The sequence below is a fragment of the Amborella trichopoda genome, chromosome 3 (assembly GCF_054954075.1).
Source record: "Amborella trichopoda isolate Santa Cruz 75 chromosome 3, AtrichopodaSantaCruz75HAP2 v2.0, whole genome shotgun sequence".
Taxonomy (NCBI): Eukaryota; Viridiplantae; Streptophyta; class Magnoliopsida; order Amborellales; family Amborellaceae; genus Amborella; species Amborella trichopoda.
In genome coordinates this window covers 36,237,195-36,251,306 of record NC_142338.1, presented here as the reverse complement: position 1 = coordinate 36,251,306, position 14,112 = coordinate 36,237,195, and the positions used below count along the sequence as shown (strand labels likewise).

The following is a 14,112-nucleotide window of genomic DNA, read 5'->3' as shown; positions in this document are numbered from 1 at the left end:
ACAATATAACTCGCATTTTCATGATTTCAATGAGCATAAAAGCTTCCTTGTTCTTCATGAAAATTCTATGATTTGGTGTTCTTAAGTATCTATTTTTAAATGAGAGGTTTATGTTAAGAATTTGCACATGTAAAGGCCATTTGGGTATCATATTATGTAGTAATGTGACTGTGCTATGAATTTCTTGTCACTGATTAACAGATTCACTGAATTTCAGTACTGTGACCTCTATTGCCAGGGGTTTTAGCTGATCAAATGAGTCCGTTTTCCGCCAAACCATCACTGTTTGAAATATTTATGAGTAATATTGAAATTCTACTTAATTTAAGAACTATACAATTAATTGTGGCAATATGTCACAGTAGACAGTTTTACAAAATCTCAGAACTGACACCTCTGTTGTCAAAGACTTTGAGAGAACAAAAGGAATATGTTTTCTCTCAAACTACCACCTTTTAAAAGATCTCTATGTGTGCTTAGAATCATATGTTAACTGTATTTCGAAATTCCCTTTGGTTTGGGAGACATTGAACAAATTTTAAAGACATGTCATTGCCTTCACTGCAAGATAGATTCAGATGAAATGTCTTCATTCTTTGAAATTTTGAGGACCCAAACAAAGTCCAATTGCTTTAAAGCCACCCCCATTTGAAAGATAGGTATGCCTTGTGAAAATTTGGTTTTGAAACCATCTTCAGATTCTAAACGAATCAAAAGTTATGACCTTATTTACGTCCAGATGTCACAGCTTGCAATTGCAGCTATAACACTCATTCTGAGATATCGACACCGTTATTCTATGAATCTGATACTATTATTATGTGATACAGACACCATTATTCTATGAATCTGATACTATTATTCTGTGCTATGGACACTATTATTTGTGAATCTGATATTGTTAAAGATGTGATGCTAATACTGGCATTGTATGAGACTGACACTGTCATCCCGTGATTTTGAAATTATCATTCTGTGATACTGATATTGCTATTTTATGATAGTAACATGGCTATTATGTGACACTGATACTGTTTGATTCTGCTATATGTGTGATATGTGCTATGAATGCTACGCAATGGGTCCTCCATTGATAGTGGACTTTTCGATTCTGTCATATGAATACTGATATCTGACTGCTACGCAATGGGTCCTCCATTGGTAGTGGATACTGTGATTCTATTATTTTTGGCACTAACCACTATGCAATGGGTCCTCATTGGTATTGAGTATTTTGACTCTATTATATGGAAAACTGATATACGTAATGTGACAATTATGCAATGGGTCCTCCATTGGTAGGGGGTATACTGTACCTCGACCCATTTGATTGGAGTGGAGTCGAGAGGTGACTGTAAGTAATAGGGAGGGTCGCGCCCCCCAATTGTCATAGGCACTATGCATTGGGTCCTCTAATGGTAGTGTAACGCCCTCCCGCCTGAAGGCATAAGGAGAGGGTCATATCTTGCAAGGCTGCAGCCTATCGAAAACTCCAAAGCATGCTGGGGATTGTGTGTGAGTGAGGGCATTACGAAGTGGGGCCCCCACTTGTCATTGTCCTCCCTCTTGAGTCAGGGTAGAAGTTCCAAGTTTAGGATTGGCTTAGCCTGACTGATGTGGCTTCTCTTCAGGAGTAAATAGATATGTTCTGTCTGTCTGACTTAAGAATTTTATATGAACACCTGACTGTAACTGTGATACTGTGATAACATGAATGTGATTGATATCTCAAGAACAAGTAATACTTTGTTAATTGAATGTTACATTCTCTATACTGCAAAATATATGTACACTAATGTATGTGCTTACTTTGTGGTGGTAGTATGATGTCTGATAAACCATAGACCATGTTATTATGTATATACATATAAGCAGGAATACAAGGGTAGTGATCTACTTACTAGGCTCATAGCTCATTCCATCTATTTTCATTTGTGTAAAGTGATAGTGCCTGATCGTGAGTGGCAAGTAGCAAACCGTTGATTGTAGGCATTTTGAGTTTAGACTGGTTCAGGATTTCTTTTTGCATCATAGGTGTCTGGTGGATTTTCCATGTGTTGTTCTGTTTGATGTAATGTTTTGAGATGAACGTTAGGCTTGTAAGCCTTAAATTATATTGTACATACTTCCGGAGTTGATTGAAAGATAAATGGTTTTAATTTATTCAGTTTTCAGTGCTTGAGGGAATATATTTATTTTCTTCTCGTGGTTTGCTCTAATTCCACACTTTTAACACGTGTTGATGCCACTCCCACCTAAGTGACGTGCGTGACCTCTGGTCGGGATCCCACTCTATCGCCCTTTGGTATGGGGCGGTAGGGGTCAGGGGGTAGGGTCATGATAGTTATGGTATCAAAGAAGCTAGGATAGGATTCTTGGCCTTGGGAGTTTAGAAGCATCTTTAGAATAGTTTTGGGTAGATTAGTAACTCAGTTTTTTTCTCAGAGGGTAAAGATGTCGAGGACAAGATCCAATAATGCAAGCTCCACTAATGAAAACACAGAGGCCCTCAGTGAGTTTGTCAGGACCTTGGGGGCCATGATACAGATGATGAAGGAGGCTATGCCAACCCCGTCTACCCCCGCCCATGACCAGAATGATATTAACTTGATAGAAAAGTTTAGGAGGTTGGCTCCTCCGACCTTTTTGGGGCTTGGGGGAGTAGAGAAAGTTGAGATGGAGAAGATATTTGATGTTTTGAACTGTATTGATGAGCAAAAAGTGAGGCTAGGCACTTTTGTACTTGAAGGAGACACTAAGCACTGGTGGGGCTTAGTGAAGCAGTCTTGGGAGGAGTCAAGGATAGAAGCAAGTTGGGGAAAATTTCATGACACCTTCAATGAAAAGTACTTTCCTGATTCTGTGTGGGAAAGAAAAGAAGTAGAATTCATCGAGCTACAGTAGAGGAATCTATCGGTGAAACAATATGCAGTCAAGTTTAACAAGCTATAAAGGTATGCGCCACATATTATCAATACTGAGGCGTGAAAGGCAAGTAAATTTGAAAGGGGTCTTAGGCCGAAAATAAGAGGAAGGGTGGTATCATCAAATCTGAAAGTTTTATCCCCTTTGGTGGACTTGGATATAAAAATTGAGAGGGACTGTTAAGAGTTTCGGGTTTGAGGAAACTGGAGGATGGGCCCAGCTCAGTTCAGAAGCTTGGGAATAAAGGTTCGACCACCCTTAAGGAGGAACTTTAAGGAAAGAGAAAATCGGAGGGGCAAGAAGATTTAGAGGACACTACCTGGTGATGTAAGAGAGAATCGGCATCCGACTTGCCCACATTATGAGAAAGACAATCATTCGACGGCTGAGTGCAAAAGGAAGACTGAGGCGCGCTTCAAGTGCGGCAAGCCGGGCCTCCAGATCAGAGATTGCCCAATAAGGGGATCGAAAAATCGACCAAAGACTCAAGGCCTGGTGTTTTCCCTTACCGAACAGGAGGCAAAGGCATCACCTTCAGTTATCTGAGGAACGCTTTTCGTTTGTGGTATTAAAGCAAGAGTCCTAGTTGATCCTGGATCTACACACTCTTTTATTGCACCTCACTTTGCATGCCACACTAATGTTAGACCTTCCTTACTTGACTAAACATTGGTAGTAAGCACACCTATGGGAGAATTTATAGAAATTAATTGTGACGACCCAAACTCAGTGTCGGTTGAGTTGTGGCCAGCGCCGGCTGAGTTGTGGGCCGCGTCGGCTTAGTCGTGGGCAGCGCCGATTGAGTTGTGAGCAGCGTCAGTTGAGTTGTGGTGGCTAGCGCCGATTGAGTTGTTGTGGCCAATGTCGGTTAAGTTGTGGCCAGTGCCGGTTGAGTTGTTGTGCTCAGAGCCGGTTGAGTTGAGACCAGCACCTGTTGAATTGTTGTGGGCAGCACTGGTTGAGTTAAGCTTAGCGCCCGCAATGTTAAGTGTCAACGCTGGCTGTGTTGAGAGCCCAGCGCCGGCTGAATGGTGGACAACACCGATTGTGTTTCTGATGTGCATGTGTTGATGATGCCACTTGTTGAGTGCATACTGTTTGAGTGCCACTTGTCCAGTTTTTGAAGTCTTTTGGCACCACGTGGGCAGCCACCCCACCCCATGAAGAAACTTTCATGAAGAAACTATTTTGAAAGTCTTTCTAGATTTAAAGTTCTACTTTGTTTTATGAGGTATGTCATTGTGGGCAGTATTGATAAAATTCAGAACTATCACTAGGTTTGGCAGGAGTCTTTGAACCACTAAACAGAATCCAAATGTTTTGAAATTTGCCTGGTTAGAAAGATATATGCCATGGAATAAAACTTTTATTTTGAAACCATCACAAGTTTCCTAACGGTTTGAAAGTTATAGTGATATGAAGCAGGGTACATCGTTAACCACTGTACACAACAGGGTGCTAGTTAACTCTCACCTAAACATTGAAGAGGCCAAACGAGGTCCAATTGTCCTCAAACCAATTCCATTTGAAGGATATGTGTGTTTAGTACAAATTGGTTTTGGGATCATCTTCAAACTCTAAACGGTCTAAAAGTTACGACCCTCATGGTGAGCGCATGTCATTACCTCTGGTGGCAGGAAATCGACCTGTAAGGCTTAACTGGAATAATGTCATTATTACTATGGTACTATCATTATGATATTACTTAAATGTGATATGCCACTATCATATGCAATATTGCTGCTATCATGATGAAAGATTGTGATCGTCATAATGTTATATCATGTTATTTATGTGATATGTGAATGGATAACTACTGTGTGAATGATGGTATCATGCTATTTATGTGTTATGTAAATGGATACCTACTATGTGAATGATGGTATCATGTTATTTATGTGATATGTTAATGGATACCTTCTGTGTGGATGATGGTATCAAGATGCTTATGTGATATGTTAATACGCACCTACTGTGTGAATGATGGTGCTAACAGCTACCTGTTGAGGAGGGTACCTACTGTGTGAATGATCGTGCCGGCAGCTGCGATCTGTCCCTGACTGCCCACGATAGGATGAGACTCAAGATGTGATTAGTTGGGAGGGTCGCACCCCCCAAATCTATACAGGCACTACACATGATGGTAGTGTAATGCTTTCTCACCAGAGCGCATACGGAGAGAGTTGTGTCTTGTAAGGCCTCTGCCTATCGAAACCCCAAAGCGCTCTGGGGATATGTGTGTGTTTATGAGGGCATTACGAAGTGGGACATCCACTTGTCATTGTCCTCCCTCTAGAGTGAGGGTAGAAGTCCCAAGTTCAGGATTAGCTTATTCTGACCGATGTGGCTTTTACTTCGAGAGAAGGGCCTTGCTAGTTTTGTAACTATGATTTGTTATTCTTACTGTTTTTCTTTAAGTAAGGTTGTTATGGCTTATGTATTGTTTATTAAACGGCTTTTATCGTATTATTGTTAGAGTGTTGAGAAGCATGCTGAGGGACTTCATTTAATACCTTGTGTATATATATGTATAAATGTGCGTTACATATTGTTATCAATTTGATGCTAGTTGGAATGCAATAGTGTAGATCTGCTTACTGGGCTTTTAACTCATTCCATCTTAATCTTATAACTGTAGAGTGAAGGGTGGTGGCATTTGTGCTAAAGGTGGCTGGCAGATTGAGGGCTTGAAGCCGAAATTAAGAAGTTGAGAAGTCGTGTTCCGAGTACTTTCATAGTATGTTTTGGTGGTTTCCCTTTTGTGTATTTTGGGCTAGTAGCACCTTGAAGAAATTGTAAAGACTTTGAATAATGAATGAATAAAATGGTCGTACCTTTTGGATTGATATTTGTTGATGAAATGGATTTATTCTAGTTTTCTTTCGTGGTTTGCTCTCGATTTTATGCTTTTATGCGTTGAGCTACTCCCACCTAAGTGACTTTCACGACCTCCGATCGCAATCCCGCACTCTATCGCCCTCGGGCAGGGGTCAGGGAGCGGGGTCGTGATAATTATGGTATCAGAGTAGCCAAGATAGGATTCTTGGCCTAGGGAGTCTTAGGAGTGTCTGTAGGATAGTTCTTTGATAGGTTAGTAACTGGGTGTTTATGTTTTTAGGTGGAGATGTCGAGGACTCATACCAACCACGCGAGTTCAAGTGATGAGAACACCGAGGGCTTAGGTGAACTCATGAAAGCTTTGGGGGTCGTGACGCAAGCAATCAGAGACATTGTACCGGCCTCGTCTACCCCCGCCTCTGATGTGAGTGATAGTAATCTAATAGAAAGGTTCAAGAGGATGGCACCTCCAAACTTTGTAAGACATGGGGGAGTAGAGAAGGCTGAGAGATGGAGAAGGTAGATATAAAAGACATTTAAGGTTCTAAATTGCACTGACAAGCAGAAAGTCCGGCTGGGTACCTTTATGCTCGAAGGAGAAGCCAAGCATTGGTGGAGCTCAGTAAAACAGTCGCAGGAAGGGTCAGGAGTGGTGACTACTTAGGAGAGTTTTCTAGAAGTCTTTTATGAGAAATACTTCCCCGACTCAGTAAAGGAAAGGAAAGAGGTGGAATTCATAGAGCAGCAACAGGGGAATATGTCTGTTGAGCAATATGCAGCGAAGTTTGCTGAACTCTCCAAATATGCACTGGATATTATCAGTTCTAAGGTACAAAAGGCTAGCAAATTTGAGAGGGGTCTTCAGCCCGATATAAGGAGAAGGATTATCGCAGCAAACCTCAAGACCTTTGCTCTGCTGGTGGACCTGGCTCTAAAGATGGAGAGAGATGATGATGAATTTCGAGTGAGCAGAGATGGAAGGTTGGGTGTCCAGTCTAGGGGCTTTAAGAAGAAGGAACGACCCCCTCCAAGGAGAGAGTGGAAGGGGAGAAACAATCAAGGTGGTATCAGGATTTTGGGGGCTATTCCAAGCGATGTGAGGGGCAACCGACATCTAGTCTGCCCTCACTGCGAGGCGACAGAATGTTTCAGAAAGACCAAGACCTTCTTACGGTGCTGCAAATTAGGCCATCTAATGAAAGACTATATCCCGTCAAGGGATCAGAGGACCGACCGAGGGCTCAAGAGCGAGTGTTTGCCCTGACCGAGCAAGAGGCTAAGGCGTCAACCTCTATGATTCAAGGTACGCTTTCTATATGTGGAATTGAGCCAAAAGTTTTAATTGATCCTAGATCATCCCATTCATTTGTTGCACCACACTTGGCAGGTCACTTGAATGTTAAGCCTGTACAGCTTGTTTGGACTCTGGTAGTATGTGCACCTATGGGAGAATCAATAGAAACTGATGTAATGTATAAACTATGTGGAATTGTGATTGAAGGGCATTTACTGCTTATAGATTTGATAATGTTAGGTATTCAAGACTTTGATAATATTTTGGGTATGGATTGGTTTTCTACCCACCATGCTACGATGAACTATTTTGATAAGATTATAACTTTTGGACGCCCGGGTCAACCTAAACTATATTTTAAGGGCATTAAGAATGTTGCTCCTTTGCATATCATCTCAGCCCTTCGGGCCTCTCGCTTGTTGGCCAAAAGGTGTATTGGATACTTGGCTTATGTCGTAGAAAATCAGGGTGTTCAGTCTAAGCTAGAAGAGATACCGATGGTGAGAGAATATCCAGAGGTCTTCCTTGAAGAGTTAACTTCTCTGCCCCCAGTTATGAAGATTGAATTTGAACTAGAGGTGGCCCCTGATACTACTCCTATTTCTACAGCCCCATTTAAGATGGCCCCAGTTGAGTTAAAAGAGTTGAAGGAGAAATTATAGGAATTATTAGATAAAGGCTTCATCCAACCTAGTGTGTCACCATGGGGCGCACCAGTTTTATTTGTGAAAAATAAAGATGCGTCTTTGAGGCTATGCATTGATTATAGACAGTTGAATCAGGTTACAATAAAGAATAAATACCCGTTGCCCAGAATTAATGATTTATTTGATCAACTGCAAGGGGGTCAAGTATTTTCTAAGAATGACCTCCGGTCTGGGTACCACCAATTGCGTATTAAGGAAGAGGATATCTCCAAGACTGCATTCAGAATTCGTTTAGTCATGCCTTTTGGGTGACAAACACACCGGCTATGTTTATGGATCTGATGAACAGAGTTTTTAGGCCCTATCTGGATGATTTTATGGTGGTCTTTTTAGCTAACATTTTGGTGTATTCCAGGAATCAGACAGATCATGAGCAACATTTAAGAGCGGTCCTCCAAACTCTAAGGATGGAGAAATTATATGCTAAGCTCAATAATAATGAGTTTTAGCTCTCAAGAGTGGCGTTCCTCGGGCACATTATTTCCAAAGAAGGGTTGAAGTTAATCTTTGTGAGATTGAGGCTATGCTTAAATGTTAGCTAATCTTTGTGAGATTGAGGCTATGCTTAAATGGGAAAGACCAATGCATGTATCTAAAGTTAGCAGTTTCTTGCGACTGGCGGGGTATTACAAGCATTTTTAGAGGGGTTCTCGAAGATAGCACTTCCCCTAACCTGCCTAACCCAAAAAGAAGTCAAGTTTGTGTGGTCTGATAACTGCGAGAGAAGCTTTCAGTAACTGAAAAAGAGATTAACTACAGCCCTGGTACTAACCTTGCCTAAGGGGAATGAAGATTTTGTGGTCTTTACTGATGCCTCACAAAAAGGACTAGGGTGTGTATTGATGCAAAGGGGAAAGGTTATAGCCTATGCCTCTAGGCAGTTAAAGCCTTAAAAGCAAAACTATCGCACTCATGATTTGGAGTTGGCAGCTATGGTTTTTGCCATACAAATATGGAGACATTATCTATATGGGACTCAATTTAAAGTGTTTATAGACCATAAGAGCCTCAAGTACTTGTTTTCTTAGAAAGAATTGAATGTGAGACAAAGAAGATGGATGGACTTGCTCAATGATTAAGATTGTACCATCAACTACCACCCTGGTAAGACCAATGTTGTGGCAGATGCCTTAAGTCGAAAGCTGGTGGTCTCAATGGCTTACATGATGGTCCGAGAGATGAAGCTACTAGAAGATGTAGTAGAATGGCACCCAACTCTGCTCCTTGATTCATGAAAATTTTCGAGGATCCTTGGTTTATGAAAATTTCCTTGGTTCCTTGGTACTGTCATTATGATATTACTTAAATGTGATATGGCACTATCAAATGTGATATTATCTAATGCGATATGCCACTATCTAATGTGATATGAGATATGCGATATGCCACTATCTAATGTGATATGCGATATGCGACTATCTAATGTGATATGAGATATGCCACTATCTAATGTGATATGCGATATGCGACTATCTAATGTGATATGGGACTATCTAATGTGATATGCGATATGCCACTATCTAATGTGATATGCGATATGCGACTATCTAATGTGATATGCGATATGCCACTATCTAATGTGATATGCGATATGCCACTATCTAATGTGATATGCGATATGCGACTATCTAATGTGATATGAGATATGCCACTATCTAATGTGATATGCGATATGCGACTATCTAATGTGATATGGGACTATCTAATGTGATATGCGATATGCCACTATCTAATGTGATATGCGATATGCGACTATCTAATGTGATATGCGATATGCCACTATCTAATGTGATATGCGATATGCGATATGCGATATGCGATAAGCGATATGCGATATGCGATATGCCACTATCTAATGTGATATGCGATATGCGATATGCGATAAGCGATATTCGATATGCGATATGCGATATGCGATATGCGATATGCGATATGCGATATGCGATATGCGATATGTGATATGCGATATGTGATTGTGATATGTGATATGTGATATGTGATATGTGATATGGGATATGCGATATGTGATATGTGATATGTGATATGTGATATGTGATATGCGATATGCGATATGCGATATGTGATATGCGATATGCGATATGCGATATGCGATATGCGATATGCGATATGCGATATGCGATATGCGATATGCGATATGCGATATGCGATATGCGATATGCGATATGCGATATGCGATATGCGATATGTGATATGCGATATGCGTTATGCGATATGCGATATGTGATATGTGATATGTGTGATATGCGATATGCGATATGCGATAAGATATGTGATATGTGATATGTGATATGTGATATGTGATATGCGATATGCGATATGTGATATGTGATATGTGATATGTGATATGCGATACGCGATATGCGATATGGGATACGCGATATGCGATATGTGATATGCGATATGTGATATGTGATATGTGATATGCGATATATGATATGCGATATGCCACTATCTAATGTGATATGCCACTATCTAATGCGATATTGCTGCTATCATGATGAAAGATTGAGATCGTCATAATGTGATATCATGTTATTTATGTGATATGTGATTGGATACCTACTGTGTGAATGATGGTATCATGCTATTTATGTGATATGTGAATGGATACCTACTATGTGAATGATGGTATCATGCTATTTATGTGATATGTGAATGGATACCTACAGTGTGAATAATGGTATCATGATGCGTATGTGATATGTGAATATGACTTACTGTGTGAATATGACTTACTGTGTGAATGATTGTACTGGTAGCTACCTATTGGGGAGGGTACTAACTGTGTGAATGATGGTTCCGACAGCTACGATCTTTCCCTGACTCCCCATGATAGGACGGGACTCAGGATGTGATTAGTTGGGAGGGTCCTTAAATTTATATACGCACTACGCATGATGGTAGTGTAATGCGCTCTCGCCAGAAGGGCATAAGGAGAGAGTTGTGTCTTGCAAGGCCTCTGCCTATCGAAACCCCAAAGGGCGCTGGGGATATGTGTGTGTGTGTGTATGAGGGTGTTACGAAGTGGGACATCCACTTGTCATTGTCCTCCCTCTTGAGTGAGGGTAGAAGTCCCAAGTTCAGGATTGACTTAGCCTGACCGATGTGGCTTCTACTTCGCGAGTAGGGCCTTACTAGTTTTGTAACTATGATTTGTTATCCTTACTGTTTCATTTTAAGTACGGTGGTTATGGCTTATGTATTATTTATTGAACATCTTTTATCATATTATTGTTAGAGTGTTGGAAAGCATGTTGAGGGACTTCATTTGATACCTTGTGTATATATGTGTATTGCATATTGTTATCAATTTCATGCTAGTTGGAATGCAATGGTGTAGATCTACTTACTGGGCTTTTAACTCATTTCATCTTAATTTTATAACTATCGAGTGAAGGGTGGTGCCAACTGTGCTAAAGGTGGGTGGCAGTTTGAGGGCTTGAAACCGAAATTAAGAAGTTGAGAAGCCGTCTTTCGAAGACTTTCTTAGTATGTTTTGGTGGTTTCAGCAAGATGATGTATACGCCCTTTTGTATATTTTGGGCCAGTAGCGCTTTGAAGAAATTGTAAAGACTTTTGATAATGAATGAATGAAATGGTCCTACCTTTTGGATTGATATTTGTTGATGAAATAAATTTATTCTCGTTTTCTGTCGTGGTTTGCTCTCGATTCTGTGTTTTTATGCATTGAGCCACTCCCCATCTGAGTGATGTTCGCAACCTCCGGTTGCGATCCCGCGCTCTGTAGCCCTCCTGCAGCGGTCAAGGAGCAGGGTCGTGACACTGATATTGTTTATAAACATTGTGGGGTTTTGCTGAAACACTGTGAGCTGCATATAGATTTGTTATTGTTAGATATCCAGGACTTTGATGTTATTTTAAGCATGGACTAGTTATCCACACACTATGCTACAGTAAACTGCCATGATAAGACTGTAACCCTTAGACACTCATACCTGCATGAGTTAAACCTTATTAGTATCAAGGATGTTTCCCCTCTACGCCTTATCTTGGCCCTTCGAGCTTCCCGCTTGCTGGCTAAAAGATGTGTTAGGTATTTAGCTAATGTAGTAGAAAATTGAGATGACCGGTCCGTGTTGAAAGAAATACCAATGGTGAGGTAATATCCAGAGGTCTTTCCCAAAGAGTTAAGCTCTCTGCCCTCAGTCAAAGACATAGAATTTGAGATAGATGTGATCCCGAGCACGACCTCTATCTCTATAGCTTCTTATAGGATGGCCCCAACAGAACTAAAAGAACAATTACAAGAGTTACTAGAGTAGGGTTTCATTCGACCTAGTGCGTCACCCTAGGATGCACCTGTCTTATTTGTGAAAAAAACAAAGATGGGTCTTTGAGGATATGTATAGACTATTGACAGCTTAATCAGGTCACTGTTTTTTATCAACTCCAACAGGCCCAAGTATTTTCCAAGATTGACCTACGGTCAGGTTACATCATCCGCGAGTCAAGGAAGAAGATGTACCTAAGACTGCATTCAGGACTCGTTATGGTCACTACGACTTCTTAATAATGCCTTTCGAGCTAACTAAGCCCCGGCTGTCTTCATGGATATGATGAATAGCATTTTTAAACCCTTCCTAGATGATTTTGTAGTAGTCTTTATAGATGATATTCAGGTACATTCAAGGAATTTAGAAGAGCTTGAACAACATTTGAGGATGGTCCTCTTTACGCTAAAGACAGAGAAGTTATAGGCTAAGCTGGGGAAAAGTGAGTTTTGGCTTTCAAGACTGGCCTTCCTTGTGCATGTTATTTCTAAGGACAGGGTCGCGGTTGACCCTTGTAAGATTGAAGTCGTACTTAAGTGGGGATGGCCGACAAATGTGACGGAAGTTTTCTGGGTATGGCCGAATATTATAGGCGTTTTGCAGAAGGCTTTTCAAAGATAGCACTTCCCCTGACTCACCTATCTCAAAAGGAAGTGAAATTTATATGGTCGAATGATTGTGAGAAGAGCTTTCACGAGTTTAAAAAAAGATTGACTACGACCCCAATACTAACCTTGCCTTAAAGAAACAAAGGCTTTATAGTCTACATTGATGCTTCCCATAAGGGACTGGGGTGTGAGTTAATGCAACATGAAAAAGTTATAGCCTATGCTTCCAGACAATTAAAACCGCACGAGCAAAATTATCTGACTCATGACTTAGAGCTCACGGCTTTGGTCTTTGCCTTGAAGGTGTGGAGACATTATCTTTATGGAGCCCAATTTAAGATATTTATAGATCATAAGAGCCTCAAGTATTTATTTTCTCAGAAGGAATTGAACATGAGGTAAAGAAGATGAATGGATCTACTAAATGATTATGATTGTACCATTAATTACCAACCGGGCAAGAATAGTCTAATAGCCAACACTTTGAGTCAAAAACCCTTAATATCAGTAGAACATCTGATGACCCGAGAAATGAAACTGATAGAAGTTGTAGTGGAATGGAACCCCTCACCACCCCTAGTAATGAGGTAGGAATAACTGTGGGTATAAGGGTGGAACCTCAGCTCATTCAGCAGATCCAGGCAGCTCAAAAGATAGACCCCCAACTTATGAAAATCCTGAGAGACTTAAAGTAGGAAAAAAATGAGGATTTTTTTGCCGGTAGTGATGATTTGTTAAGATTTAGAGAACGGGTATGTGTCCCAAGTGATGAGAATATAAAAAGGGCTATTTTAGACAAAGTGCACCACTCCAATTATATTGTACACCAAGGAAGCACAAAAATATATCAGGATTTAAAGAAGACTTTCTGGTGGAATAACATGAAGAGGGAAGTGGCACAATTTGTTTCCAAATGTCTGACCTGTCAACAAGTAAAGGCTGAACACCAGAGACCTACCGAGCTATTACAACCCTTGCCTGTGCCTGAATGGAAGTGGGAACAGATCATTATGGACTTTATGTCCGGGTTGCCAAGATCGGGCAATGGGCCTGACAGTGTTCGGGTTATGGTGAACCGACTAACTGAAGCTGCCCATTTCTTATCGGTTCGCACTGCCTATACCCTGGATAAACTCGCTCAGTTGTATATCGAAGAGATAGTAGGACTACATGGGGTACCTGTCAGTATTGTGTCTGACAGGGACTCTAGATTTACTTCGAGGTTTTGGAACAGTCTGCAAACAACCTTGGGGACGAGACTCACTTTTAGTTATGATTTCCACCCTCATATTAATGGACAGTCGGAAAGAACCATTCAGACCCTAAAAGATATGTTGAGGGCCTGTTGATTAGGTGCCTCGATCTTGCCTCCTCTGATCTAGGTGATCGAGTGACACGTGTCTCGGGTTCGGAAGACCCAAGATCTG

At 40.9% G+C, this 14,112-nt stretch overlaps 1 protein-coding gene across 1 annotated transcript; it reads left to right on the top strand.

Moving 5' to 3' along the window:
- The first annotated feature begins 2,454 nt into the window (after nt 1-2,454).
- LOC105420785 (uncharacterized) lies at nt 2,455-7,719 on the top strand. Its single transcript, XM_011625862.1, has 4 exons — nt 2,455-2,862; nt 6,044-6,187; nt 6,479-6,824; nt 7,151-7,719. Exons 1-4 carry the CDS (start codon nt 2,455-2,457, stop codon nt 7,717-7,719), a joined length of 1,467 nt encoding a protein of 488 aa, XP_011624164.1.
- Nucleotides 7,720-14,112: the final 6,393 nt, after the last annotated feature.